Raw genomic sequence first — 25,038 nt, forward strand, 5'->3', positions numbered from 1 at the left:
CAATCTTCCAGGTTCTAACCTCAGCTCTCGACTTCGACGCAAAATTTTCCCTCCTCGCTCTTCCTTCGTCCCTACACTTCCAACACCATGGAATCGCTGGCCGAGCAGACGTGGGATGTCATACTCCACGGCACTGGCCTGCAGCAGTCGCTGCTAGCCTTGTAAGCTCTCTTCCTGGCCTCTCTTTTTCTTTCCCAGCCCAACTCGTCGTCGGTCTTTCGGCATCGTTGTTTCTTGAAAAAGCCTCGATCTGACTGACGCAGTCTCGCTTGGCCGTGAAGAGCTCTCTCGCGGTCAGGAAAGCAAATCCTGCACCTCGACCCCAACGAGTACTATGGCGGCCCCGAAGCCGCCTTCAGTTTGCAAGAGATTGAAGAGTGGGCTACTGCGAACGCTGCTTCCACCGACGCCGACGATGCCGCGGGATCATCGCGCGTCTTCTCGTCGGCGACCGTGAGCAAGCCCGAGGTAGCGACGGGTTCTGGGCCTTCACTCTCTTTTCCGAGAGCCTACTCCCTCGCCCTCGCGCCGCAGATCATACACACTCGCTCAGAGCTGGTGAAGCAGCTCGTATCGTCGCGAGCTTTCCGACAGATCGAGTTCCTAGCCGTAGGCTCCTTCTTCATCTATACCCCACCAGCCGTCAGCAGCGGGTCTGTCGATGAGAAACCGAGCCTTGTACCGATTCCCTCGACCCGCGAAGCCGTCTTCTCCACAACTGCGATCCCCGCAAGGGCGAAGCGGTCGCTGATGAAGTTCCTCAAGTTTGTCTTCGACTACAACTCGGAGGACAACAAGGGCATATGGGCTCCACATGCCGACAAGCCTCTGTCGGAGTTCCTGTCGTCTGACTTCAAGCTGGACGCCGCGCTGCAGACTTTCGTTGTCACGCTTACATTGAGCCTGGACGGCAAGGTCACAACCAAGGACGGTTTGACAGCTATCCATCGACACCTTTCTTCCATGGGCGCCTTCGGACCAGGCTTCGCTGCTGTGTACCCCAAATGGGGCGGTCTCTCTGAGATCGCTCAAGTCGGTTGCCGCGCTTGCGCTGTCGGTGGCGCAGTCTACATGCTAGGCACTGGTACGAAAGCTACGCGCCAGCTCGACGAAGCCCATGAAGATGGCGCCCGCTTCGAGGTCGACTTGACCAGCGACGTCACGGTGAAATCCCGGACGCTGATTCGCGGCGCTGAAGAGGTTGCCTCCGTTAGCCAGCGCGTGAGTAGGTTAACTGCGGTCGTCAACTCGCCGCTCTCGTCTTTGTTTGAGGCTATTGTCGAAGGATCACCTACACCAGCTGTAGCAGTTATTGCATTCCCGGCCAACTCAATCGCCGACGTTGCATCATCATTCCCCATCTACGTCTTTGCTCACTCGAGTGAGACTGGGGAGTGTCCAACCGGCCAGAGTAAGTTCACACAACTCCCTGTTTCTCCCTACCACGAGTCCTCCATCGTACACATGATGATTTCAGAAAAAACTTATCTACATTGCCTGAGCTTTTGCTTTGACGTAAACTTCTGTGGAACTGATTGTACACATTCCCCTCACACTTTGACCTGCAACTACCTTGTATTGTATTATCACACGACTAACCGAGGTCACTGTTTAGGCGTTCTGTACTTTGTCACTCCAATGACGCCATCTTCAACCGAAGCCTTGGAAAAGGCTTTGGCGTCGTTGCTTTCCGCCCTCAGTCATGGGGAAGACAAGCCAGAGGCGATCTACAAAGTCGCGTACCAACAGGCACATGCGGCTGCGTCAGATTCCGCAGACGCATCAGACACCCTTCCCAGCCTGCCGCTCGATCTCGCCTTCAGCGATACGGCTCTGGGGCCAGTCAAGGATGCCTGGACGAAAGTCATGGGTCAGGCGGCTGAGGATGGCGACATTGTCTACATGAAGTTTGAAGACCGGGAAGGTGTTGGCGATGAGGAGGATGTCTACGAATAGTCTAGCGTTTCAAATGAGTGCACGTAATAATGAACCTCGATGACATATTCGAAATCAAGAACTTTTATGGTGAATGTAGCTAATGTGTGTGTGATGTCTAGCAAGCCTTCTGCCCGTATGTGATCCCCACTACCGAGATAGCAATTCTGGTTTCCCAAATTCTCCACCCGACCGATACCTTGGTCCGCAGATGACTGGAATTGTCTTCTCACTTCGAGAAGAACCCCCTTCATCCTGGTCCGTAAAATCAAATGCGTCATAACGTAAAGTTGAAAATCAAAAACGCAGAAACTGTCAAACGAACCTCCCTTCCCGAACGAAATTTCTCAAGCAAACAGATTCTCCCCGATTCTTACTTCCAAGCAATTTGCAGCATTTGACAACCCCATGTCGTTATGTCGTGTAGTGAAATCAATCGTCGAGTTCGCCGTTCAATCGTCACTCCTCGCTATTGATGTGCGCCGTCATATCAACTCCAATTCGAATGGTTCCAAAGGGCTGCAGGTCCGCGACGTGCTGCTCGATCGTAATGGCGTCCTTGGTCGCCAGGGCGAGAACATGATAGAACGCCTGGGCCGCGACGACGTGGTTCTGCTTTGTGGGCTCGATGAGATCGTCAAAATCAACCCACCGGCGGTTCTTCTTCGCATCTCCCTCCTTAATCTGGCCCGTCTTCTTGGCTTCTTCCTCAGTCCACTGCAAAAACTCTCCGCTTGCGGTGTCGAGCATCGATCGCATCCATTGAGAGTCGTTCTCACCTTCCTGCTGAGCAGTGGCAAGGATCCCGGCTGGGTCAAGACCCTCAGAAGCCAAGTCTTGTGACGCAGGCATGTCGAAGGGAAAGGCGTCGAAGTCGTCCGTGTGCTGCGCATCATGGAAGGGTTCGAAAGGTGGCATGCTGCTTCCACGGATGCTGGCAGACTTCTGGCGGCTAGCGTTTTCATGCCGCTGAGCGCTGTGGCTGGCAACGGAAGAGCCCCTGCCAACCGAAGGGGTTTGAGCCCACGGCATCAGGGAGGATGAATGATTGTCGCGCATTGGCTGGCCAGCCTCCATGCCCATCTCGGGCATCGAATCGTCCCCGAATGTCATGCCGAAGCCAGTGTCATCGTCTATAGAGCGGCCTCGCTGCGGTGTCTCGTTGAGCCTGGGCCGCACGTTTCGGTCCACATTCTCAGCGCCTTCCTCTCCGAATGCCTCGCCTGCTCGTCTTCGACGGCCTTTGGGGGAAGGTGTTTGAGCCTCGCGTTCCTCTTCTGTGGGCGGGCCGTAGATGATGTCACGCAGGCCATTGCCCGCGAACATCTCAGCTAAGGGGAAGTTAACCCCATAGGTACCCACGCCTCCAATGCCCTTCCCAAAAAGGAAGAAATAGGCGTTCTCTTTGGCTTGGTTGGCGTTGCCTCTACGCCTTTTGGTCGCTCTTTCTGTGTTATCGAGGTAGTCTTCCTGCCAGGATTTGAGAGTTGAACGGGAGAGTTGCGTGCCAGTATCCGGGTTCAAAATGCGGCGACGCTTATTGGCAGGAGCAACTGCTTGATCGCTCTGAACTCCCCGGGAGGCTCCAGGGACCAATGGCGCGTCTCTCAAAAGCGGAAGAGGGTCGCTTCCGAGCAAGGGCACGGCATGTTGAGCGTCGACAGCAAGAACATCGCCAGCAACTGGATGCTCGGCTGACACCTGATCTTGCTGAATGGGAAAGTCAGCCTCGCCCAAGTCGATCCCTGCAAGCTCAGGTAACTCAAGCTCGTCTTCGTCCAGGATGACTGCCCCGTTCTCGTCAATGGCTAGCTCCACGCCACCAAAGTTGTCGAAGTCGTCCAGAGCTCCGAACGGTTCTGCATTCATGTCGAGTTCCATATCTTCCCGAGATCGAGGAAGGAGCGTCTTCTGTGCAGAGCCTTGTGCGAATGGAGAAGGCAAGCGGAAATCCGGGATATCTGGCGACTGGGAAAAGTCGAGATGGAACGGCGAGTTTCCGTGGCTGCTGCCGTCAAGGAAGTCAATGGGATCGGAAAATGGACTGAGTTGCGACTGCGACTTGCTTTTGGAGCCCGAAGACGGCTGACTTCCAGCAACGAAGCAGGGATTACCGTCGTCGCCAATGGTGAAGTAGGGCATAACACTCGAAGGAACGAAACCTGGGTCGTCGCTCAAGGTAATCTGCTCGCGCCTGACAGAGTAAGTAAATGCTTTAGTGGAATGCCCGGTGAACATACCTTGCTCTTCCAGCCTTGGGATCAGTCTCGTTGTTTGCAATGAATCTGAGAAAGGTTCTCATCGTCGTCTGAACCTTCTCTGTATCGGTGAGCATGTATTTACACTGTGATGAGTAAACTCGGGAGACGCCATAGAGAAGATTGCTCTGCAGACGGAGGGAGATGGGCGCTCCCGGCTGAATGATCTTCTCGCAGGCCTTCCGAATATCGACATCTTGGATAGCCCGACGCGACACCTTTTTGTGAGTGCCAGCGCCACGAGGACCAATGGTGGCAACGACCCTGGAGATACGAGTAAGTATAAAAGTTGTTTCATAAGGACAAGACATTACTCACCAGATAGTCGCAACACCGAACTGGTGGCTGGTGAGGACTGCTTGGTATTAGTGACAGGTGGAATCCGATGTAAGACTGGAATGACCAACTCTCGTGGCTGTAGAACATGGTGGTTTCTACAAAAGAGATCAACGCCGTCGGGGCGGGGATTCGAAGCTTCGATAGGTACAACTAGACTTGGCAGAAATCAAGCGGTCGGTGTGGTCTTTGTGATGTTGATGTGGAAGTGACTGGGTGAGAGAGAGTGGAAGAAATGAGAAGGAACGACATAAAGGAAGGACAAGCAGTCGCATCGTGGCGCGTCGACGGATGAGGCAGGCTGCAAGGTGCCTTCCTCATTCGAGCATTGTTGCCTCGGGCTCTCCCAACTGTTCCTGCCATGTCAGGAGTTTTCCAGCTTCCAGAAAGCACGTTGACCAGTGGGCACCTACCTCAGAAGAAGGCAGGTACGCGTAGTTCGATCTGTTCAGACTGGCTGACTCACACCTACTACGTCAGACACTAATGCGTCCCAAACATTATTTCCAAGGCATCACAGCATTATATTGGATACTATGCCTTGCAGGCTTGATAGAAAGCCAAGGGAGTACTTGACTATTAATACTCACTTCTTACTGGGAACTCGGCAGAATGATGTAAATAATCGTTGGCCATGCCTGGCTTTAACGACATAATTCATATTCTAGTCTCGGTAGTCCGTCGCTCGCCGTCATTATCCATTCTGTTACGTCAAAAGTCACCTACCTTATAAAGATGCCATAGCTAGGCAATATCTCAAAGTCACAGCTAGGCCCTTTCACGATATAAGGTAGACTTGGCTGGCGTTTACGGCTTTTGACATTTCGGGTAACAAACAACACCAAACCAAGTTAGACTAAGGTATAGGTAGCTTGGCACTTCTACTCGACCAAGATCTGAGGAAGAGATATATCAGAAATTGTGGAGAAATCTGTGCATTGGGAATTGTTGAGATGGTTTAATCCACAGGTACTCGCATTGAATTCAGGCTCTTTGATTAGGGTATCTCTAAGTGACAAGAGGAAGCCTCAATCGAAAGAGACTTTGAAGTTGAGATTGTGGAGGGCCACAGTATAGGATAATGACGCTTGGTTTTATAGAAGTTGAGGCCTCAGGTAGCTAAGAATGTTTTTATATCAAACCTCCAAACTTCGATACGTTTCTAGTTTTCACAAAGGGGATTAGAAAGATGAAAAACCATTGACAATTGATCAACGCAATATAATGAGCTCAACATCGCTTTCTTAGCCAGGAACTTTGCAAGATCGCGAATTATTCATCGTGTGGTTGAGACTTGAGGTTACGATTGGCCAACAGATGACATAAGCATTGAACGGATCCTCCAGTGTGCACAGATCCTGAGACCCCTGCGAAATCCCGACAGGAAGCGCCCGGGTTCTAGTACACACGGAAGTCGGCAGGCTGATATTCCGCCGGGTCGTTGCTGGGTCAGGCCTGGGTGCCTTTTCGCATTGGAAAATCATCACCATGGGCCATGTGAAGTCGACCACAGTAAGGCACTTTCTTTGTCCTCCCAGAGCCAAAGGCACAACAGCACCTCGGCGACTACCACACACTCCTTTTCCCAGTCTCCTTTACCTCCCTGCGTCCGAGTTAGAGTACGATTCTTTGTGTTTGCCTGCTTCGAAGCACGTCGAAGATCCCCTTACCGCCGCCTCTGCGACAGCTACCCCGGACCATACTACTCGACGAGGCAGCATCCTCCTAATACCAACAACACGATGGCGCCCCTTATTCTTCACAATGTTCCCGATGAGGAGCTCTACATTGGAGACGACGGCATCAAACGCCCCTACGCCATGGTTTTCCCACAGTACGTCTCGAACCCAACCGCGCTCGACTGCAAACTCAATGCCACGCGCAATGACATTCCGCTAACACAGACTTTCTTCCCCTAGACAAGAAGGCCTTCCTGGCGCCCGCCGCCGCGGCGTAGCAGAGACGGGGTCCTTTGGTAAATCAACACGCCGCTCGCGCTCGAGGACAGGAACTCCCGCCGGCCGTCGCGAAAACCCAACGGTAGCAGCTGCCGATAAGATCTTTGGCGACTGGATCTCCTCCCAAGCCACAACTTCCAACTCCAACCTGGCGCCCTCATCAACAACGGGCGGCGGCGCGACGAATCCTTCTTCCGCCTCCGGTGCCAACGCCGCCCCCCAGCGCAAGACCTCTGGCCTCTCGCAGCCGCCCCTACTCGCAGCCGACGACGCGCCCGCCGCCGCCGCCGAGCCCCGCGTAACCCGTCACGTCCCAACCGAAGTCGTCCTCCGCGGCTACCGCTCCGCGTCGCAACAGTACGCCGCAATTTCCCACTACGAGCAGCTTGCCGGCCTCATCTGCGAGGACTACCCCCGCGAACCGCCCCTCGAGCAGCGCCGCTACAAGTCAGAGCTCCGCGACCCTGCGTTCACCCGCCGAAGGGCCCTCACGCCCGAGGAGCGCGTAAAGGTCAACCGCGCCGATGGCGGCCAGCACTGGATCAAGGTTACCTTCGAGTCCGCAGACGCCGCCGATGCGGCCGTCTACGCAAGCCCTCAGCGCGTGCTGGGCTACCTCGTCTACGCGGAACCCTACCACGGCCACCAGCCTGCCCGCGACGAGCCCATCCCGGACGTCGACTCTCTCGTGCCGAGCCACGACGACCTGGGTCGTTCACAGTCCGTCCCCGCAGGCAGCTTCGGCACCCACCGGACGCCGCGCAGCAAGCATCGCACCGCATCGTCCAATAAGCCCAGCGGCGGCAACCCCTTTGCCCTCCCCAACGCCCGCTCCATGAGCGACCTCTCCCCCGCCCACATCCCTCACCTCCTCCAACACAATCGAGACGGCCACAATCTCCAACGCGACAAACTCGTCCGCGACGGTGACCGCCGACCCCTTTTCGCAGCAACAATCAGCGCTGACCACCGCCACAACCACCACCGAAGACAGCCTCTTCTGCCGACGCATCCCCACCGCGCGCAAGGCTAGGCTCCTACCCGCCGAGCAGGCCCTGCTGCCGCAGCAGAGCTACACCCAGAGGCTCGTCAACATGGTGCCCTTTCTGAAATGGTTCAGCGGTTCCATGATTGGCAACGAGGTGCCGCGCACCGACAACGGCGACTTTGACTGGAACCGCGCCAGCTTGTACTGGAAGGTCATTTGCTGGCTCGACTCCACATTTGGGCTCTTTGGCGGCGAGATTATGAGCGCCGACAAGGACGATTAGGGTGGTAGAATGGTGAATTTGGGGGTCACTGAGTGAAGAATTTTCAACCAAAGGGGGGCTTGTGGGCTTTAACTTGACGGGCGAGATGGACGGCGTTTGGAAAGGGGGCTTGGTAAACGGGCGGGGGTTTAAAAAAAGTTTCATGTTCTATACGAATACCACGCGCATAACTACTTTGTTTATAGTTCATAGATTGGGCGAGCAGAAGCAGCAGGTTTGGTCAGAGACCAAGCACCGAGACAAGAAAGATTTGAGAGGCTCAGGCAAAGAATCATCCTCTGTCCAGATTTAGATATCGTTCCGTTGAGAAATGCGCGCGCAAGGAGACTTTGTCAACCAGAATATGTATAACAGACTATGTAATCTATGCAAAGCGCCACAAGGGGATGGCGAGATAGGAGCATCCCCTCAATCCACCAGGTTAAGTCTGTAGGTTTAGAAAATAAACAACGCCGCCTCTAAATGGGTATAACAAGAATGAATCATGAGTCTTTTTTTTTTCCGCCGCCGTCAAAAACCCGAGCAGAGAAACCACCAAACCTCAAAGGGGAAAGGAAAAAAAAAAAACATCTAGGCGTCGTCTTCATTCACACTCCACCGCCGTCCAGGCCGTCCTCTCTCCCCCGACCCGCTCGCGATTGCCGCCCCGTCTTGCTCGGTGATATCTTCCACGGCCGCAGTGTCTCCAAGCACCGCCGCAGAGTCGCCTTCCTCTCCTTCTTTTTGTTCTCCTCTTTCGGTAGTACTCTTGGAATCAACCGGTTCGTCGCCCCAATTCGGCCTCTCCCCGAAAGTATCGCCCTCATCTTCCTCCTTGAGCACGTCATGCCGCCTCTGTTCCACCTCATCCTCCGGGGTCTTATCATCCTCGCCCCTCGACTCCTCGCTCAAGCCGACCCCCAAGCTATCAAACGTGACGTCGGTAGCGTGCCGCCGGATAGGCTGCGGCGAAAATGGCCTTACGCCCCGGGGTCGGTTGAAGTTTGTCTCGGAAAAGATACTATCCGTATCGTTGTCATCCCCGCCGAAACCAGGCGACGGCCCTCCCGCGGCGGCAGCAAGGCTCTGGTACCGCTCCGGGTCGCTGAGCAAGCTATCGCCCCGCGCGTGGCCCCCTCGCCTCGTCATATCCGACGCCGCGTCCGCGAGGATACTCTTGGGCGGGAGAATGCTAAACAGCTTGGCCGTCTCAGCCGACCCGCCGCCACCGCCTACACCGCCGCCAATAACGCTGCCCAGCCCAGAGTGGTCACCGACCTCGTCGCTGGCAAACAGATCCGCGCCCTTTTCTAACAGCTCGTCCAGCCCTCCACCGCTCCACCCCTTCCGCGCAAGCGACTCAAAGATATCGACCTCGGCGCGCACAAGACTACACGACGACTCGAGGATCCGCCCGCTGGTATCCTGGCTCTCCCGCAGCAGCGTCCGCGCGTGCTCCCCGTGCAGGGACGTCAACCCGTCCAGTCTCGTCGTCAAGTCCACTAGGTGCGCCCTGAACTTGCCCACGTCGCGCCTGCGCTGCTTATGCAGCTTCAGCCCTTCCTTTTCCAGCTTCCTGATCTCGGCGTTGCGGGCCTTGACCTCGCGCACGTAGGCCTCCTCCTCATCGTCAACGCGCTGCCGCCACTGATCTAGCTCGTGGAGCAAGGGGACTTCGAAGTCGCGGTAGACGGTCTCGGAGAGGATCTGCTGGTGGTTCGCGACGAGGTGGTGGACGCCAGAGGCGGAAAGGAGCAGATCGGCGGTGCAGGATCCCTTTGGTCCGCCGGCCGTGAAGCTCGCTGATAACAGGCCTCCGCCGCCGCCGCCTCCTCCGCCTCCCGAGAGGCCATTTATGCCACCCGATAGAGACTCGGCGCGGGCTTCTTTGAGCCTTGCGCAGGATTCGAGTGCGGAGCCGAAGGCGGAGGCGGCGGTGGAGAGGGAGGCGAGTGCGATACGGTAGGCCTTTGCGGACTGTATAAGGTCGGTGTAGGCCGTCTGTGAGGACTCGAGATCGGACTTTGTGAGGACGGCGTGGACGGGTTGCGGCGGTGGCGGGAGGGGCAGGTGGTAGGAGGAGAGGGGGTTCGCGGTCGAGGCGAGGGAGTAGACTGGCGACGCGGGGACCGGCGGGAGTTGTGAGGGCGTTGGGGTTATGGGGCGGAGTCGCCTGGTGCGCCTTGTGTCGCCATCGTCGGGCTTGAAGCTTTCGGATGCTTCGTGGTGGTCTTCTCCCTTTCGCCGTCTGGGCGCGGTTTCGTTTCTTTTCTTTTTCTTCCTGTTGGTGATAACAACAGCTGCGGGGAGTATGGTATCTTTAGGAGGGGAGGAAGATCTCGGGGCTTCGGGGTTGCTATGTGCCGGGGTGTGCGACTGGACGTGGAGTTGTGGGCTTTGTTTTGTTTATCGTGGTCTGTACAACGCTGGTCCAGACAGTGACATGCTCAAAGGGCCCGGTCAAGATCAAGAATAAAGAAACCTGAGAGCTTGCGATGAGAAGCGCTCCCACCGGGACGATGAAGATAATGAAGAAAAAAAAGAGAAGAAATGGAAAAGTTGTGGTTGGAGATCTTTTTTTCTGGAGAAACGCAAGACGAACGCCGCCGCTGCTGCCCGGGTTGTTGCTGGATGCAGATGCAAGCTGCAGCTTCCCAGGACGGACAGCACAAAGTCACCACCCGTTGGGACCTGGGAGGGTTCCGGCTGGCTCAGGATTGGGGCATCTGGCGCATCTGGCGCATCTAGGCTGGCGTCTTTTGGACGTCCATGGGGGCCCATGGCGCTGGGAGACCTTGTGATTCGGGGGACGATTGAGTGGGGGGAGAGGGGCCCGCAGGTGACCCTGGAAGCTGCCCTGCTTTGCGGCAGGCGGGAGGGAAGACTAAAGAACAGTTGCTGCAGCACCACACACCGCAGTGAAGATTGAAGGTGAGATAAGACGACGGCCCTTGGACGAGACAACACTAAGGTAGCGCAACCAAACGGCGGGTTGACGAGCTTGCCACAACTTGGTTAGCTTACCTAGTCTGACATGGTTAGGTAAGCCAATTAAGTATGCGCATGACTGTGTATGCTGGTGTTTGGGTGCGTGTGAGGCAAGGACACCCTCTGACTGAGTTGCTCAATGAGAGACATAATCCATGAATTTCATTGAGCGTGATCTCACTCACATCTCTCATAACGGGTCCACGGGGCGATTGGAAACGAAACTACTTCTGATACAAACCATCGAAGATGAGGCCACTTATTCTACATCATCGACTTCGTTCACTCTCACTTTAGAGGATCATGCCCCCATACAATTTTATCGAGTGATTGGCGGACTTAGTGTGGGCTTCTGGCATTTGAGAGAGTATATCATGTAGTAAGACTGCGTCTGTCGAACTTATTTTTAGTCGAATAGACCACCCCTTCACAGGTTCCGGGCTCTATCTTGCCTCCCTATGCCTCATGCCCTTTCTGCATACATAAACACATCTTCCAGCCAACCTTGGAAACACCTCTGCCACCAGCTCCCTACTTCTGCGTAGGCGGGAGTCTCTCCAACAAGAAGGCTTCGACGTCGTCCAACTCTTCAGGGCAAGCGGCGTGACCCATGCCCCTGTGATTGATGTCAGCATTCTTCTCCAAGTTTGATCATCCAGCCCTCGTCCACCAACAAGGGATGAAGAATGGAAGTGAAAGGGTCGTCAGGAATATACTCACGGGTAAAGCGTCCTCGACACCTTATACCCAAGCCCCTTCAACGCATCCATACTCAGCGCCCCCAACTCGGGCCTGACAAGCGGATCCGCGTCCCCGTGGCCCAACCACACAGGCGTCTCCTGGTTCGCCTTCTCGGCCGGCACAAGCCCGGCAAACTTGTTGCTCAGCAGCAGCCAGCACGACAGGCCCACGATGCCGCCGATCCGATGCTTGCCCGTCAACCCCGAAAAGATGGCCATCGCGCCGCCCTGGCTGAAGCCGCCGAGGACGACGCGCTCGGCGGGGATGCCGGCGTCCACCTCGGCCTGGACGAGCTGCTGGAAGTACTCTGACGAGGCGAGGATCCCCCGCTCGTCTTCGGATTCGCGGAGGGCCTCGACTGTGCCATCAAGGACTTTCTGTGGGTGGGGGGCGGTGGTTAGCTTTGGTGATGATGATGATGATGATGATGATGAGAATGATGCTTGTGCCTGTTGTTGGCGGTGGCGGTCGAAGATTGTAGCGCGACTTACAATGTCGAACCAACCCGGCATGCGCATGCCCCAGTTCTATACATGATGTTAGCAATCGGCGACAACTTCCAAGTTTCCGAAGAAGATAATAAATAAATAAATAAAATAAAATAAAAATGAAAATTGAGACAGGGTGTCAACTTACACAGGTAATGGGGATCTGAGGCGCATGAGGCAGTATAAACTTGACCTCATCAAGCCTCTGCCTCCGCCGCCAGTTCTCAACGGCGCTCGCCCATCCATGCCCCGTATCGCCGAGGCCGTGGGCAAAGATGACGGTGGCCGTATGCTTACCCGCGGCCGGGAACACGAGCGGGGCCGTCCGGGCGACGGAGGACGACATGGCTTCGTAGGTGGTAGGGGGTGAGAGGAAGTTGGGACCTTGCGCCTCTGCGATGCCTGCGAGAGACGGTTGATGAGGTGGCAGGGTGTGGAGCTGGTCTGCCTCAGAAAGTGGATCCTGCTGCTCGAGGTGGTGTTTTTCTCGTTGTTGTGGTTCCTGTTGCGGTGTGGCGGCGGTGAAGGGCGCGAGGAGGGTGAGGAGGATGGTTGTTGCGGTCACTCGCGAGACGAGCATTTGCGGATTGTGTCAAGCAAGGGCAGGCAGACAGACGAGAGCTGAGAGACGACGGCGAAAGCTCGGGCGGCGGGCCGAATAAGATGTGGGTTTTTCTGACCCTTTCTCCAGGTCCGATGGCGTATGCGGGGCGCTGATCCGGGCTCGGTACCGTTTTTCAATGCAGCTTGCACTGTCCTATCGGTGCAAACGAACGCTTAATTACTCGTAAGATATACGAAGGTTCAACAAGACTTCACCACCGGTGTGGCTACGTCTCTTGGTGCGCTTGTTGGGAATCGAACTCAACCTCATAGCCTGTCGTGGAGTACTAGAGCTGCGGGTGTATTGATTCTTGACCATTAAGTCAGGCAAGGTACTCAACCACCCAGCCGACCTAGACGGACGCCTTCTGGCTGGTATAAGGAGAAGAGTTGAGGGGCTATAAGAAGTCTCATGCCAGTTTGTATTTTTTTTTGTTTGTTTTTTGCGTCTTTGGAATTTCCTTTTTACTTACCTAGTATGGTGATGTAGTGCCAAGTCATGAAAGGATAGCAGCAAGCACCGATCATCTCACTGACGAGCAGGGGGGGGGGGGTTCGAAACTCACCTGGAGCTTAGACTGCACTACACCTCGAGCTTCACCGTCGGGCCGTTGGATCAGTAGATGGCCCTTACATCGCTCCCTTAACCCCCCTAATCCGTAATTCCGGCCACCCTCCTGTCACCATCTCACGACCACCTCGGTGCATCTTACCTTAGTACGCAGGTGGGTAATTAACAAAATCATTTGCTGCCCAATACGTACTCTGGGTAGATATATTCCTAATATTCCTACTATTAAGCTATTCCTATCATACCCACTATACCTACCTACCTTATTGCTTCCCACTGTTGCTGTGTGCTCCCACTATTCCTATTGTTCCTACTTCCTATTGATCTTGTGGTTCTTATTATTCTTATAACTCCCGTTGTTTCTGCTGTTCCTATTCTTACCCATGATCTTTTATGCATTTCTCAAGAGCATATCCATTGAGTAGAATAGGGTGATAATTAATAACCCTGCGTTGACGCATTCTATTTCATCGCCCACCTGGAACGGCCCTCCCACCCCGCCCGCCCGCTAAGACAGCAGTGGACCCGGCCGCGCGCGACGAAAACAAAACCACCCGCCATCCGGCCCCTCCTCAACCCCCGCGCCGCATCCCTCATCCGGGTCCGTCGGATAGCGCCCAACAACCCTCCGGAGGTTCATATGTGCTTGACTCCCGTCATCCTCCAGGCCGCTCATTCAAACAAACACATCGCACGCGTTTCAAACAACCCAAACCAAACAACCGCGCTTCAAGATGCCTCGTCTAAATCCCCTATTCCTCCTATCCCTCACCGTCGCCCTGACAGCCTACATGCTCTCCCCAACCCTCCGCGCCTTTCTCACATCAGTGACCTCAACTCTCATATCCTCCAAATCCTCTCAAACTCCAGATTCACTAAAGATGAAGAAGCCCCGACAGCCAGTCTACTTCTTCTCCCACGGCGGCGTAAGCAACCCCCTCCCCCCGTCCCTCACTCTCATTCCACCACATCACCTCACCATACAAAACCTTTCACAACCAAACTAACACCACAAAGCCAGACGTAATGTACAACAAGGCCCACCCAGTCTACCCAACCCTCCAACACATCGGCGCCGAAATAACCTCCCTCAACCCATCCGCAATCCTAGTCTTCTCAGCCCACTGGCAATCCCCCTCCCCGACCACAATCTCAATCAACGCCGCACCCGGCCCGGCACCGCTAATCTACGACTTCTCCGGCTTCCCCCTCCACTACTACTCCGCAACCTACCCAAACACCGGTAGCCCCCAGCTCGCATCCCGCGTCTGCTCCCTCCTCGCCGCCTCGTACGGCAGCAACATCTCCTGCGTGCCCACCACAGACCGCGGCCTGGACCACGGCGTGTGGGCAGGCTTCCACGTAGCCTTCAACCCTTCCTCAAACCCCCTCAAGATACCGCTAGTCCAAGCCTCTCTCTTCCGTTCAGAAGACCCGGACGCTCACTACCGCCTCGGCGCCGCCCTCTCCGCCCTCCGCGACGAAGGCGTCGTCATCATCGGCGCGGGCATGTCGGTCCACAACCTCTACCACATGAGCAATGATCCGCGTCCCATGCCGTACGCAGTCAGCTTCGACGACGCGCTCAAAGAGGCCGTTGAGGTCGCCAACGTCGCCGAGAGGCAGGACAAGATGGCCCAGGTCTGCAGACGTCCCGATGCTAAGCAGGCTCATCCGTACATGGATCACCTCATGCCCATTCACGTGGCCGCCGGGGCTGCCGGGGATGACCGCGGGAAGCAGCTGTGGACCATGAAGGAAGGCAGTTTTGCGTGGGCCCAGTATCGTTTTGGAGACGTCCCGAAATTTGTGCTCTGATGCCATCACAAAAGCCCCCTTGCATTCAAACCAAAACCTTGTATTGACATTGAATTTTGTAACAACACATCTATGATACCCGCGAGCCATCGTTAATTATAAAAGTGTCTGACAATAGACTTGCTTTAAGCGTTTTACTGAACAGAATACGTCTCCATTGCGAGGATTTCACGGTGTCTTCTTATACGAACGCCCTATGGACGGATGGCCGACGCCTACTGCTGAGAAAATTCTCCACCAAGTGATGACTGCCAGCTGCTTCCGCCTTCCAGTCGAGGCTCGTGGTATCGGACCTCTCACCGTCGTGCGAGTCGCTAGAGTCTAGCAGCCGACGAACGGATCCCCGCCTCTCCCTAGGAGATCCGCAATCATGGCTGGCTAGCATGGGACCAAATTGTTTCTCGATTGTTAGTCCTGGGCTGGAAGCAGACGATTGAAGCCCTTTTTGTAGTCCGGCGCGTCTGACTAATTTGACCGGAGATCGTGTCTTGGGTTGGAGGGGGCCCTCGAAATTTTGGGCCTTTGGGATGGCGTCCATGCTGCGCACCTTGGAAGCTTGTCTGTCTACGGCTTTGACGGGTAAGTTGCTATGAGAAAGACGAGGCTGGATAAGCGGCATCGAAGGAGTCGTCCTCAAAGAGCTTCTGGGGGGAATTGGTGGAGGATTGTAAATGCCACGAAGACGCCTAGCAACGCGTCCGTCCGTCTTGGGGATTGTGTTCTCGTCTCTGAAAGGTGTTGAGAGCTTTGAATCGTTGATGTCAAGCTCAACGCGGCTGGCAGACGACGCTTGACGTGGGTTGTGGCTCGTCACTCTCAGCGGCGTTTGCAATTTGGCCTTTCCTGTGCCCATAGCTCTGTACAAAGTTGGAGATTCCGGGTCCTCAATCTCTGCGCGCTCACGCACATGACCCAAGCTTTTAGGCATACTTGAATTTGCGTAATGAACTTCCGTCAAGTTCTGGGTTACGGTATTGGCCAACTTGGCGTCGGTATGCGCCGCATTGGCAGAGAGCCAAGTCTTCCACTCCACAGAACTTGTGTTTGAGACCGTTCGGCTCTGTGGCATTGTCGGTGTATAGGTCTGAGGGCCACTTGGTAAGTAGCGTGTTTGGTATGTGTTCATCACAGGAGTAGCGTCAGGACTGTGATCATTCGCAACAGCCTCTGTGTCGTTGGACATAGAGGGTGTCTGTCGATGATCAGAATCGGCGACTTTGTGGTCGGGGTGCCGGGGTGGCACTCTTGGTTCTGTTTGTCCCCCAAAGTCCGGCGGTATTGTCCGTGGTGAGAGGAGGTCGTCAGAGTATATACTTTCAGAGTAAGCAAGTCGGGGATCTTCCTTAGAGAGACTCGGGCGACGCCTTGTGGGTATAAGGCCTAGGTTCAGCATTGAAACCGATGGTGACAGTAAATGATCTGGAGCCGGAGCCTGCGACTCTGATCTGACCTTTTCTTGCAAGGCCTTGCGATATGGACTCGTGGTGCGGAAAAGGTGGCAAGTTGGGCTGCCAAAGAACGCCGAACTGCGAGTGGATAAGGCTCTTGGGGGATTCGCGGTATTATCGCCGTGCAATTTATACGGCTTCGAGGGCGAGTGACCTGGTTCAACCACAGCCACAGGTCTTGAGCAAGGCTTGTAGGACCCTATGGTAGTCTCAGAAGCCGAGCGCTGGCGATGATGCCTTGTACTGTCAGATGAAGATGCTGCTTCATCATGACCCGACTGAGCGGCCTCGGCCTCAACCACTGTTTGCAATCTTTGCTCCCAGGGACTGTCACGGAAGACATCATCCTCTTGCAAGACATATCTTATGGTTGGTGGGTCTTGGCCCGTAGCTTCGTCAAGTTCCTGCCCGCCGAAGGTTGTCGACGAACCAACTTTGCCGTTCCCCTTGAGACCGGTACCCCCAACACTACCATGCCGCAGCTGCTCTTCTCGTTGACCCTTTTGCTTGCATTCATTTAATCGCTTCATGAGAGCAGAGTAGACTCTGGCGCTATCGACGGTTGGGCCGAGGCGGACGGGTCCATCCTGTTGTGGAGATGGTGGTTCGGACTCAAATGGGTTGCGGTCAGCCAGGCTTGGTCGCTGGAAAGAAGAGGAGGACTTATGTGGTCCAATCTCTTTGATGACGGAAAGCCGCTGACGCTCCCGCTCCCCGCCCCAAGTACTTTGACTGTTAAGAGTATGAGTACCCGAGCTCGTCCAACTGGTGACGCGAGACTTCTCATCTGATGCCTTTCTTTCACCTCCAATGCTCTCTATGCTTCCTTGGCGCGAATGGAGCTTTTGAGTTGGGGAAGCATCATGAAGAGACGGAACTCGCGAAGGCACTTGTGAAATCGAACACTCGTCCAGCGACACGGGTTCCACAATGTCCATGTATGCATCATCTTGTTCGTTGTCAACGCCAACAAGGTCTTGGACGACGTTCGAAACCTTTGGGGGAGACTCGCTAGGTGCCACGACCAAATCATCCTTCTTGCTGCGCCGGAACATCTCTTTCAGCTTGCTTTTGAGGCTGCTTGAAACCTTTCGGGCCTTCTTTCGAAGGGAAGCGTCCTTATTGATAACCAATCCATTTTCCGGGCCAAGGGGTTGAACTTCGGCGCTAAAGTCTCTCATGGATTGGCGTAAACTCAGAGACGCCTGACCCTTCTTTGCTTTCGAGAATATCGTCGATGGCCGCGGTTTCAAATGCCGTTGTTCCTCGACGTCTTTACGCAAGCTGTCCCCAGCTTCTTGGACTACCAAATCGATCCGCCGCCGGCTTCCAAGTCTGTCAGAATCCAGCACGCCCCGAATTTTGAGAAAGCTCATTGACTTTGGGTTTCTTAGCCCAAGAGTCTTCTTCGGTGATGGCCTGTTCTCCTTCATGTCTTGCATAGACTGTCGTCGCAAGGCAGGCTGCGCATTCTCTTGCTCCGGAGACTCGCTGAGATATGTCTTACTTGGTCGGCGCAGACCTGTCGGATTCAGGGGGGCAAACATTGACCGCGACTTGCGCAGTCCTCTGTAAGATGCTGGAGCAGGTGCACAATCGTCCGGAGACCCGAATGATTCGCTCGGAGGCAAAGAGTTGATGTAGTTGGCCGTATAAGTGCTCACAAATGGACGCTCGACAGTACGACAAGTTCGGCGAGCGGGCTGGTTGGCAACATCCTTGAGGACGCTCCGGTGACAAATAGTCCCTATATCAGAAGAGTCATCATTTCTTTGACTTTGCTGTCGCTTGATTTGGGACCCTTGCTTCATAAATCGAATACTCTGCTGTTTGCGTAGACCACCGGCGTTGGAGCTGCACCGGTCCAAATCGCTTGGAAGCTGGCTTGAGGGATTCTCCGGCCAACTTCCCATGTTGAAAAATTGTTGGGATTGTCTCGAAGCCTCGAATCCCATACCAATACCGGCATTGCGGTTCGCACGAGAGAAGGATAGGGTGGCAGCAATATGAGCGTCTCTTTCGGCAGTGGCTGGATCAATGTGCTCTAATCGTTGAACAGCCGAGCGAACGGAAGCCGTCGACTTGCTTCGAGTCAGAGTCGACCTCGACTTGGTACTGTTATGCCGCCGCATAGGGTGAGCGTGGATGTATTAGGACGAGGGCCTGGGCGGAAGAGGGACACCAACTCTCGAGGTGGCTTAGGAATAAAGGGAAGTAGAGAGATTCAAGTGAAGCTGCTATTTGTCGGTCGACGTTTGGAAACTCGGCCTGAGGCTAACCAAAAGCAAGCTGGGAGACTATGAAGAAGTATTGTCGAGAGTGTCAAATGATGAGCCGTGAATGCTGGAATGGAGTATGTAGAGGAGGGACATCGTCCCTTGGGCAGGGCCACCAACAGCCAACAGTCAGGCCAACGGCGAGCTCCATGACTGCTCTTTCTCCAGGGTTGAGTGAACTTTCAAAGAGAAGAGGTGGGAAGGCACGTCATGTCCAGGCGAAGGAAGGAGAAACGCTGACTGATCCCTTCCCTTGGCCTTTGGGGGGAAGGCATGAGATGGCACCTAAGCAAGAGCCAGCCGTTGTGTCATTCCTTCTGTGGAGGGACCGGATAACATTCCAGTCTTCCCTCTTTCCCCCTTCACACAGCAAGCGCAAGGTGCAGAATGCAAAAGTCAGGCAGATTCAGTCAAGATTGGTTGGAGATTCAGGACTAGGTGGTTGAAATGCGTTGTCTCAATGCCAAACTGACTCAGATGACGGAAGCTAGCCATGCAGCCATGGCACCAACTCCCCAAGACTTCAGTTTAACTACCTTTGTGCCGTTCACGTCAATCCTATTTTGACTTGACAACCTCAAGCTGCAGCGGCATGACAGATGGGCTTACTCATGGTCATCATAAAACTTTGGACCAACTCAGACGTGTCCAACCTTCCTAGGGCACGGCCGATAGGACAACATTGGCTATGTAGCAAACTTTGATAATCAAGATCACCGTGGATGGAAGTGGTTACAGTTAACAAGAAACTTATTGGTTGTGCTATGAGATCTGTATGTAGCTATGAAAGCGATGCATCCATCCTGTCCCATCCCGCAATAACCCTATGCGTACACTCTCATGGACCCAATGAAAAAGGAAATAAAAGACCATTCTAGCGCTCTATGGTAACGCTTACAAAGAGGTCTCCCTGAGGAACTCCTTAAGCTCCTCGTCGACCAAGTTGTGGATCTTCTTGGCGAACTTCTCGGCCTTGGTGCCGACATTCTTGGCACCCTTGACAACCTTGCCAGAGAGAACCTCGAAGTCCTCCTCAATGGCCTTCTCGAGGTCATCGATGGTGGTCTCCTTGGACTCCTGCTTGACAGTGTAGCCGCCAGCCTTGACGATGGCAGTGTAGTTGTTGCAGCCACCGCCGTTCCAGGCGAGGACGTTGGGGGTGTCGCGGGGAATGTCGCTGAGGGCACCGACGGTACCGACGGCAATAAGAGCCTCCTTGAGCTTCTTGGGGGTGATGGGAGCAACGGAGTATTCAGAGTCTGAAGCGGGCTGGAGGGAAAGGTAGTAGGCCAGGAGACCGCAAATGTGGGGGGAGGCCATCGAGGTACCGCTGATGGTGTTGACGGCGTACTTGCTGCCAATCCAGGTGGACTTGATGTTGGTGCCAGGGGCGAAGATGTCAGTGCACTTTCCATAGTTGGAGAAGTAAGAGCGGCGGTCGCCGAGCTCAGTGGCACCGACGGTGACGGCCTTCTCGGCAGCAGCGGGGGAGTAGTTGCAGGCATCGGCGTTGTCGTTGCCGGCGGCGACAGCGAAGTGAATACCAGCATCGACGGCGGCGTTCACAACAGCATCGAGAGCCTGGGTCTTGCCACCACCAAGAGACATGTTGGCGACGGAGCCCTTGAAGCCCTTGCGCTTGCCATCCTTGGCAGCCTGAACCTGCTCAGTGTGGGAAGTGGCAGCCCACTCAACACCCTTGACAACGTCGGACATGGTACCGGAGCCGTTGGAGCGAAGAACCTTGACGGCGTAGACGTTGGCCTTCTTGGCGACACCGTACTTCTTGCCAGCGATGGTGCCGGAGCAGTGAGTGCCGTGACCGTTGCCATCAGCATCCTGGTCACCAGAGGGGATGGTCTTTCCCCACTTGGCACGGCCCTCGAAGTCGACGTGGTCGACGTTGGTGCCGGTGTCGATAACGTAGGCATCAACACCTTCACCAGCATCCTCGGCGTAGAGGTACTTGTCATATGTGCCGAAGCCAAGGGACTTGCGGTGGGAGACACGAGCCAGACCCCAGGGGGCCAGCTTCTCGAGCTCGCCGTCACACTTGTCCTCAACCTGGGACTTGACGGGAACCTGAGTGTGGACAACGGAGTCGACCTCGATGAACTCGACCTGTGAAGAAGCATGTTAGCGGCTGTGTGAAGAATGCGGCTGGGGGGACCGCAAGCGGCCGAGCCGAGCTTGAGAGCCCGAGCCCGTTAGGGTCGGATAGCCAAGACCGCCTCTGCCGTGGACTGCAGTGACTGTGGATCCGCGGATTTGAGGGGCGTCTTGAGTCTCGGGACCTGGGTGTGAGGGTCGGACTTACGTCAGGGTGCCTCCGGACCTTCTCGATGGTGGCATCATCGAAGTGACCGGCGTAGCCCAAGAAGTCCTTGCCAATCTTGTATGTGTGCTTCAAGCCGTGGAAGACATCGTCAACCATGGGCTCCTGGCCACGCTTGCGCAGCTCAAGACGCTCATCCTGAGCGGAGGAGTGAATGTTCTGGACCCAGTTGTGGTGGTCCGAGGCGCCGGAGTCCGAGACGTGCTTCTTGAACTTGACAATGTATGAGTTCGGGACAGCCTCGGCGTTGGTGGAAGAAAGAAGGGGTGCAGCGCCGTCGTGGACAGTCTCAATGGAGAGAGAGGGGGTAGCGCTGGCAACAGCGGCCAGGCCGGCCACAGCACCGATGAAGCCTCTCATGATGGGCGGTGTTGTGGTGGTGAGTAGAGTCTACCGGAGACGCTGGTTGTGATGACAGGGAAGGAAACTGAAGCTGCGAAGGACGCCAAGGACAGACGAATACTCGATGGGATTGAGAGGATGGATGGTCGATGAAGGAGGGGGAGGGATGGGAGAGAGATGGAGCAGAGAGATAGAGGATGGAGCTGTCGGAGAGCGGGAGCGGGTAGATATAAAGGGAAGGCAGCGACAGCGGTTGCGTGCGCACAGCTCCAGGTGAGGTATCGGCCTTAGGATGGTTGCGCCGCCCCAGTGTTGCCAGTGTGTGACGCAGCCAACCAAGATAAGAGCTGGAGGGTGGCTGACGGGGCCGAAACCGGCTTAGCGTCATGGTGCGAGAGCCAATGGAATGACTCGATAGGGTTTCCTCGGCAATGCGATAAGGGAGGTACTGGGACAGTCTGGGAGGGTCACGTTTGGGGTTTCCCTGGGACTGTCCCCGCTTACAGGCAACAGGTACGTACTTGGCTTGTGCTAGGTGCCCAGTAAGGTAGGTAAGGTACGGAGTACCTTTCCACTTTACCCCGAGCAGCTTGTCACTTGTTCGATACGGGAGGCTGCTTCAAAAGAGGACGAACGGAGGACGGGGATGGGATTGTGCAGATGGGCGATAGCAAGTGACCCCTCAAGGTACCTCTGCTTCTCCTCTTTCTTTCTGGCGGCACGCTGCATCCGCCAGGAACACAACCAATCCGGCCTCCGCCTGTTGGGGAAGCTTCACCCAAGCTTCCCGCCATCGACAATGTGCCTGCCATGCTATGCCACGCCATGCTGCTTTTCTATCGTCTTCACCGTTTACGCTCATCTGAATCTTTAGACACCATTTCCTTTCATGTCTCAGCAACATTTTGTCGGATTCTGGTGGTTGCAACCGACAAGGAAGCACGCATGAGTGATCATTGCACCTTGAGAGCCAGAGTCAGAGCTCTGAGGGCGACGTCATACCCCCGAGGCTATCTGACCGAGTCCCAATAGCCAAGGCCGATACGGGGGCAATCAGTCACAGCAGAGCATGGGCGGGCAATGTACTCTGTGCTTCGCCCTGTCCAACAGCCTCGGGGTCTCACTCTTCCTCACGACCCATGGCTCACAAGTGACAACCAGCCCATGGCTACGAGGGTGCTTTCTCATTTCCAGGAAACCTTCCTACGGATACGGCTGACAGCTTCCAATCGACCATCCCAAGCATCCCGAAAGCAACGGACGATCAAGCCAGCACAACGCCCATGCCATGCCAGACGTGCCAGGCACCGAACGGGCAGCACAAAGGCACAGCCTACCAACACCAGTCGCAGCTTGGGGGCACCGGCTCCCTGGTCATGAGCAAGTCGAGAAGATGTACCGCGCTATCAGCATTCCTCAGACATTCTTCACCCACTTCTACTAGTCCACAACCAAGCTCCCCTCCCAACCCACCAGAGCACACCCACCCAGCCCGCATATCCCGCATAACGCTGCATGCGATAACGCGTAATGGACGATTCACGGAGCGGAGGGCGAGGCAGATCTATCCGGAGGACCCTGAAGCTTAACAAGCGCTGCCATCCCGTCTTATCTTGACACTCGAAGCTTTCGTCGTTTTGTTGGGCTCTGTGGTCGACCACTCAGAGGAACAGAGACCCAAGTCCTACATGTCGTGTGCTGGCAGTACGGAGTATGCATCGTGGAGTTTGTCCGGACCTACTACTGCCTGCCTGGCCTCGGGACGCAGGTCGGCGTCTCGGTTTCTTCTAGCCTGCTGGGCTGCCGGCTGCCACATTGAGTAAGGAACCTGCTCAACGATGATGCGATTAACTGTAATAAGGTGTCTGGCGCAGCTGGGTCTTTGTGTGGATAAGACCTACCCGGGATTAAATCCAAGGCGAAGAGGGTACCGGGTTCTGGAGCCACTAACTGGGCGATTGCTTTGTTGGTCTCATCAATGCCCCCAGCCCCCAAAGATCCAAGGTGATGCTGGAAGGCGGTTGTCGCTCAGGTGGTTCTCGATGCTTGAGCTATCCCGCAAGGTACCTCTGCTGCCCTGCCACCCACTGCTAAGGGCAAGCTCCTAGGCGGAAGGGGTTCAAGAGCAAGCTGGCTGACTGGAACACGGAGGCGGGGAGACGAGGCCCAGCACCAACGCTACGCTGGTCCGAGCTAGGCCAGACGCCTGACCCACGGGTCAGATGAGAACGTCCCCGTGTGGTGCCTGGCACGTGCCTCTATTCATTCCCCTGTCTTCCCGTCATCGGGAGGCAGTCTGGCGTTGGACAAGACACTGCTGGAGACGGCAAGTCAGACGTGCGGCGTGCCAGACAGGCCAGCCGCAGTTTGGTACGAAGAGCCAACTTGTCAACTGCCAGTCCCGAGCTCTAGCTCACAGTTAAACGACTCATCCGGGTTCTCTCAGTATGGGAGGCGACAATGGCGGCGGCGGCGACGGCGGCTTGCGTTACTCGCGCAGGTCAGCAGAGCGGAAACATTCGTCCGAATATGACAATTGCCTTTTGTTTTAGTTCACCAACCGCCGCCCATCGGCTCAGGAACGTCTCTGTGGGTGTTGCGTATAAAGGAAACGCCACGGGCTTGCGAGTCGCCTGTCAATGCGAGGAGTGCAACTCAACACACCATCTTGATCCGTCCGTGAAGGCAATTGGGCCATTCACGCCAGTTCGATATGGATATATGCGGTACGCGTGTCGTTGACCATAGACGCAGTAACGAAGCTCGACACCATTTCAGCGAACATTTCGGTGAGCATCGTCGCCTTGCGAGAACATCTCGCGACTATTTTCAGTCCTCTCACAATCAACCAAGCTTGTCCATGTCTCGGCGTCCAAGAGTTGGGGAAAAGGCAGACTGAAACCACGCATGCCGCCTAAGCTTCCTCCCAGATGCAGCAATGCTCCTCCGAAAGGATGGCCAGCGCCTGAGGCGATGATCGCCCAAGCAAACCCCGGTCAACGGAGTCATGACACATGGGCAGTTGACCGACTCTCTGTCTTTTGTTTACCTGCATTGTCATAGCCGTTTAGCGCTGAGGGCTGGCCACTGACTCAACGAGCTAGAAAGACTGATAGGCCGCCGTCGACTGATTCGTGTTTCTATGTCTTTGGGGTCTTTCTAGCTTTTGCTGGTGGGTTTCATGCAGCAGTGAGGGTGTTCTCTTCAACCCTCCAGCTACCTCTAGCGATTATGCAGTTGCGAGAGAGTATGCATTCATGTACGGATATGTACGAATACACCAAGCGGGCTACCTCCTAGTAGGCATTCTTCGTCATCCCAGGCAAGCAAGACAACTCGCGTCAGCTTTGTAGTTACTTGAGGGCCCGAGCTGCTGACCGAAGGACACACCATCCATTTTCTATCAATTCGGTACTTAGCTATACAGATACCTTGATGCCTATATCTGAGAGCGTGCTCGAATGGGATGAAGCAACAATGTTTCATGGGGTCCACTCTGGTTATCCCAGTCCACTGTTAGTGTTAGCACCGGAAGCTATCCGTATCTCTCTCTGCACATCTCAGCTTGGCCGCGATAAGCCAGGGTTTATCTGCACTAAGATACACCTTGTTTCTGAAGCTCAGCTAAGCTTGTCGGTGCCAGGCTCGCATTTTGGAACATGTCACTGCAGATACCCGCAGCAGTACGGAG

General features: G+C 55.2%; 7 protein-coding genes across 7 annotated transcripts; 3 read left to right on the plus strand and 4 right to left on the minus strand.

Moving 5' to 3' along the window:
• Positions 1–87: 87 nt before the first annotated feature.
• Positions 88–1,956, plus strand: MRS6 (Rab proteins geranylgeranyltransferase component A; the record flags this gene model as incomplete). Its single annotated transcript, XM_053198925.1, has 3 exons — positions 88–161; positions 282–1,411; positions 1,616–1,956. The coding sequence occupies 3 exons, from the start codon at positions 88–90 to the stop codon at positions 1,954–1,956; spliced, it is 1,545 nt and encodes a 514-aa protein (XP_053043670.1).
• Positions 1,957–2,394: 438 nt separating this feature from the next.
• Positions 2,395–4,619, minus strand: rec8 (R8 protein; the record flags this gene model as incomplete). Its single annotated transcript, XM_053198924.1, has 4 exons — positions 2,395–4,129; positions 4,176–4,457; positions 4,512–4,548; positions 4,601–4,619. The coding sequence occupies 4 exons, from the start codon at positions 4,617–4,619 to the stop codon at positions 2,395–2,397; spliced, it is 2,073 nt and encodes a 690-aa protein (XP_053043669.1).
• A 1,652-nt stretch (positions 4,620–6,271) lies between these two features.
• Positions 6,272–7,758, plus strand: N0V96_010224 (uncharacterized protein; the record flags this gene model as incomplete). The annotated part of the gene is made up of 3 exons (XM_065758884.1): positions 6,272–6,363; positions 6,449–7,413; positions 7,478–7,758. The coding sequence occupies 3 exons, from the start codon at positions 6,272–6,274 to the stop codon at positions 7,756–7,758; spliced, it is 1,338 nt and encodes a 445-aa protein (XP_065612407.1).
• A 570-nt stretch (positions 7,759–8,328) lies between these two features.
• Positions 8,329–10,518, minus strand: N0V96_010225 (uncharacterized protein; the record flags this gene model as incomplete). The annotated part of the gene is made up of 2 exons (XM_053198922.2): positions 8,329–10,037; positions 10,416–10,518. 2 exons carry the CDS (start codon positions 10,516–10,518, stop codon positions 8,329–8,331), a joined length of 1,812 nt encoding a protein of 603 aa, XP_053043667.2.
• A 738-nt stretch (positions 10,519–11,256) lies between these two features.
• Positions 11,257–12,534, minus strand: N0V96_010226 (uncharacterized protein; the record flags this gene model as incomplete). The annotated part of the gene is made up of 4 exons (XM_053198921.1): positions 11,257–11,341; positions 11,446–11,843; positions 11,958–11,993; positions 12,103–12,534. The coding sequence occupies 4 exons, from the start codon at positions 12,532–12,534 to the stop codon at positions 11,257–11,259; spliced, it is 951 nt and encodes a 316-aa protein (XP_053043666.1).
• A 1,328-nt stretch (positions 12,535–13,862) lies between these two features.
• N0V96_010227 (uncharacterized protein) lies at positions 13,863–14,946 on the plus strand (the record flags this gene model as incomplete). The annotated part of the gene is made up of 2 exons (XM_053198920.2): positions 13,863–14,054; positions 14,146–14,946. 2 exons carry the CDS (start codon positions 13,863–13,865, stop codon positions 14,944–14,946), a joined length of 993 nt encoding a protein of 330 aa, XP_053043665.2.
• Positions 14,947–19,564: 4,618 nt separating this feature from the next.
• Positions 19,565–21,365, minus strand: PRB1_3 (proteinase B; the record flags this gene model as incomplete). Its single annotated transcript, XM_053198919.1, has 2 exons — positions 19,565–20,791; positions 20,988–21,365. 2 exons carry the CDS (start codon positions 21,363–21,365, stop codon positions 19,565–19,567), a joined length of 1,605 nt encoding a protein of 534 aa, XP_053043664.1.
• Positions 21,366–25,038: the final 3,673 nt, after the last annotated feature.

The sequence above is a fragment of the Colletotrichum fioriniae genome, assembly GCF_027942845.1.
Source record: "Colletotrichum fioriniae strain IMI 355084 chromosome Unknown scaffold_14, whole genome shotgun sequence".
Lineage (NCBI taxonomy): Eukaryota > Fungi > Ascomycota > Sordariomycetes > Glomerellales > Glomerellaceae > Colletotrichum > Colletotrichum fioriniae.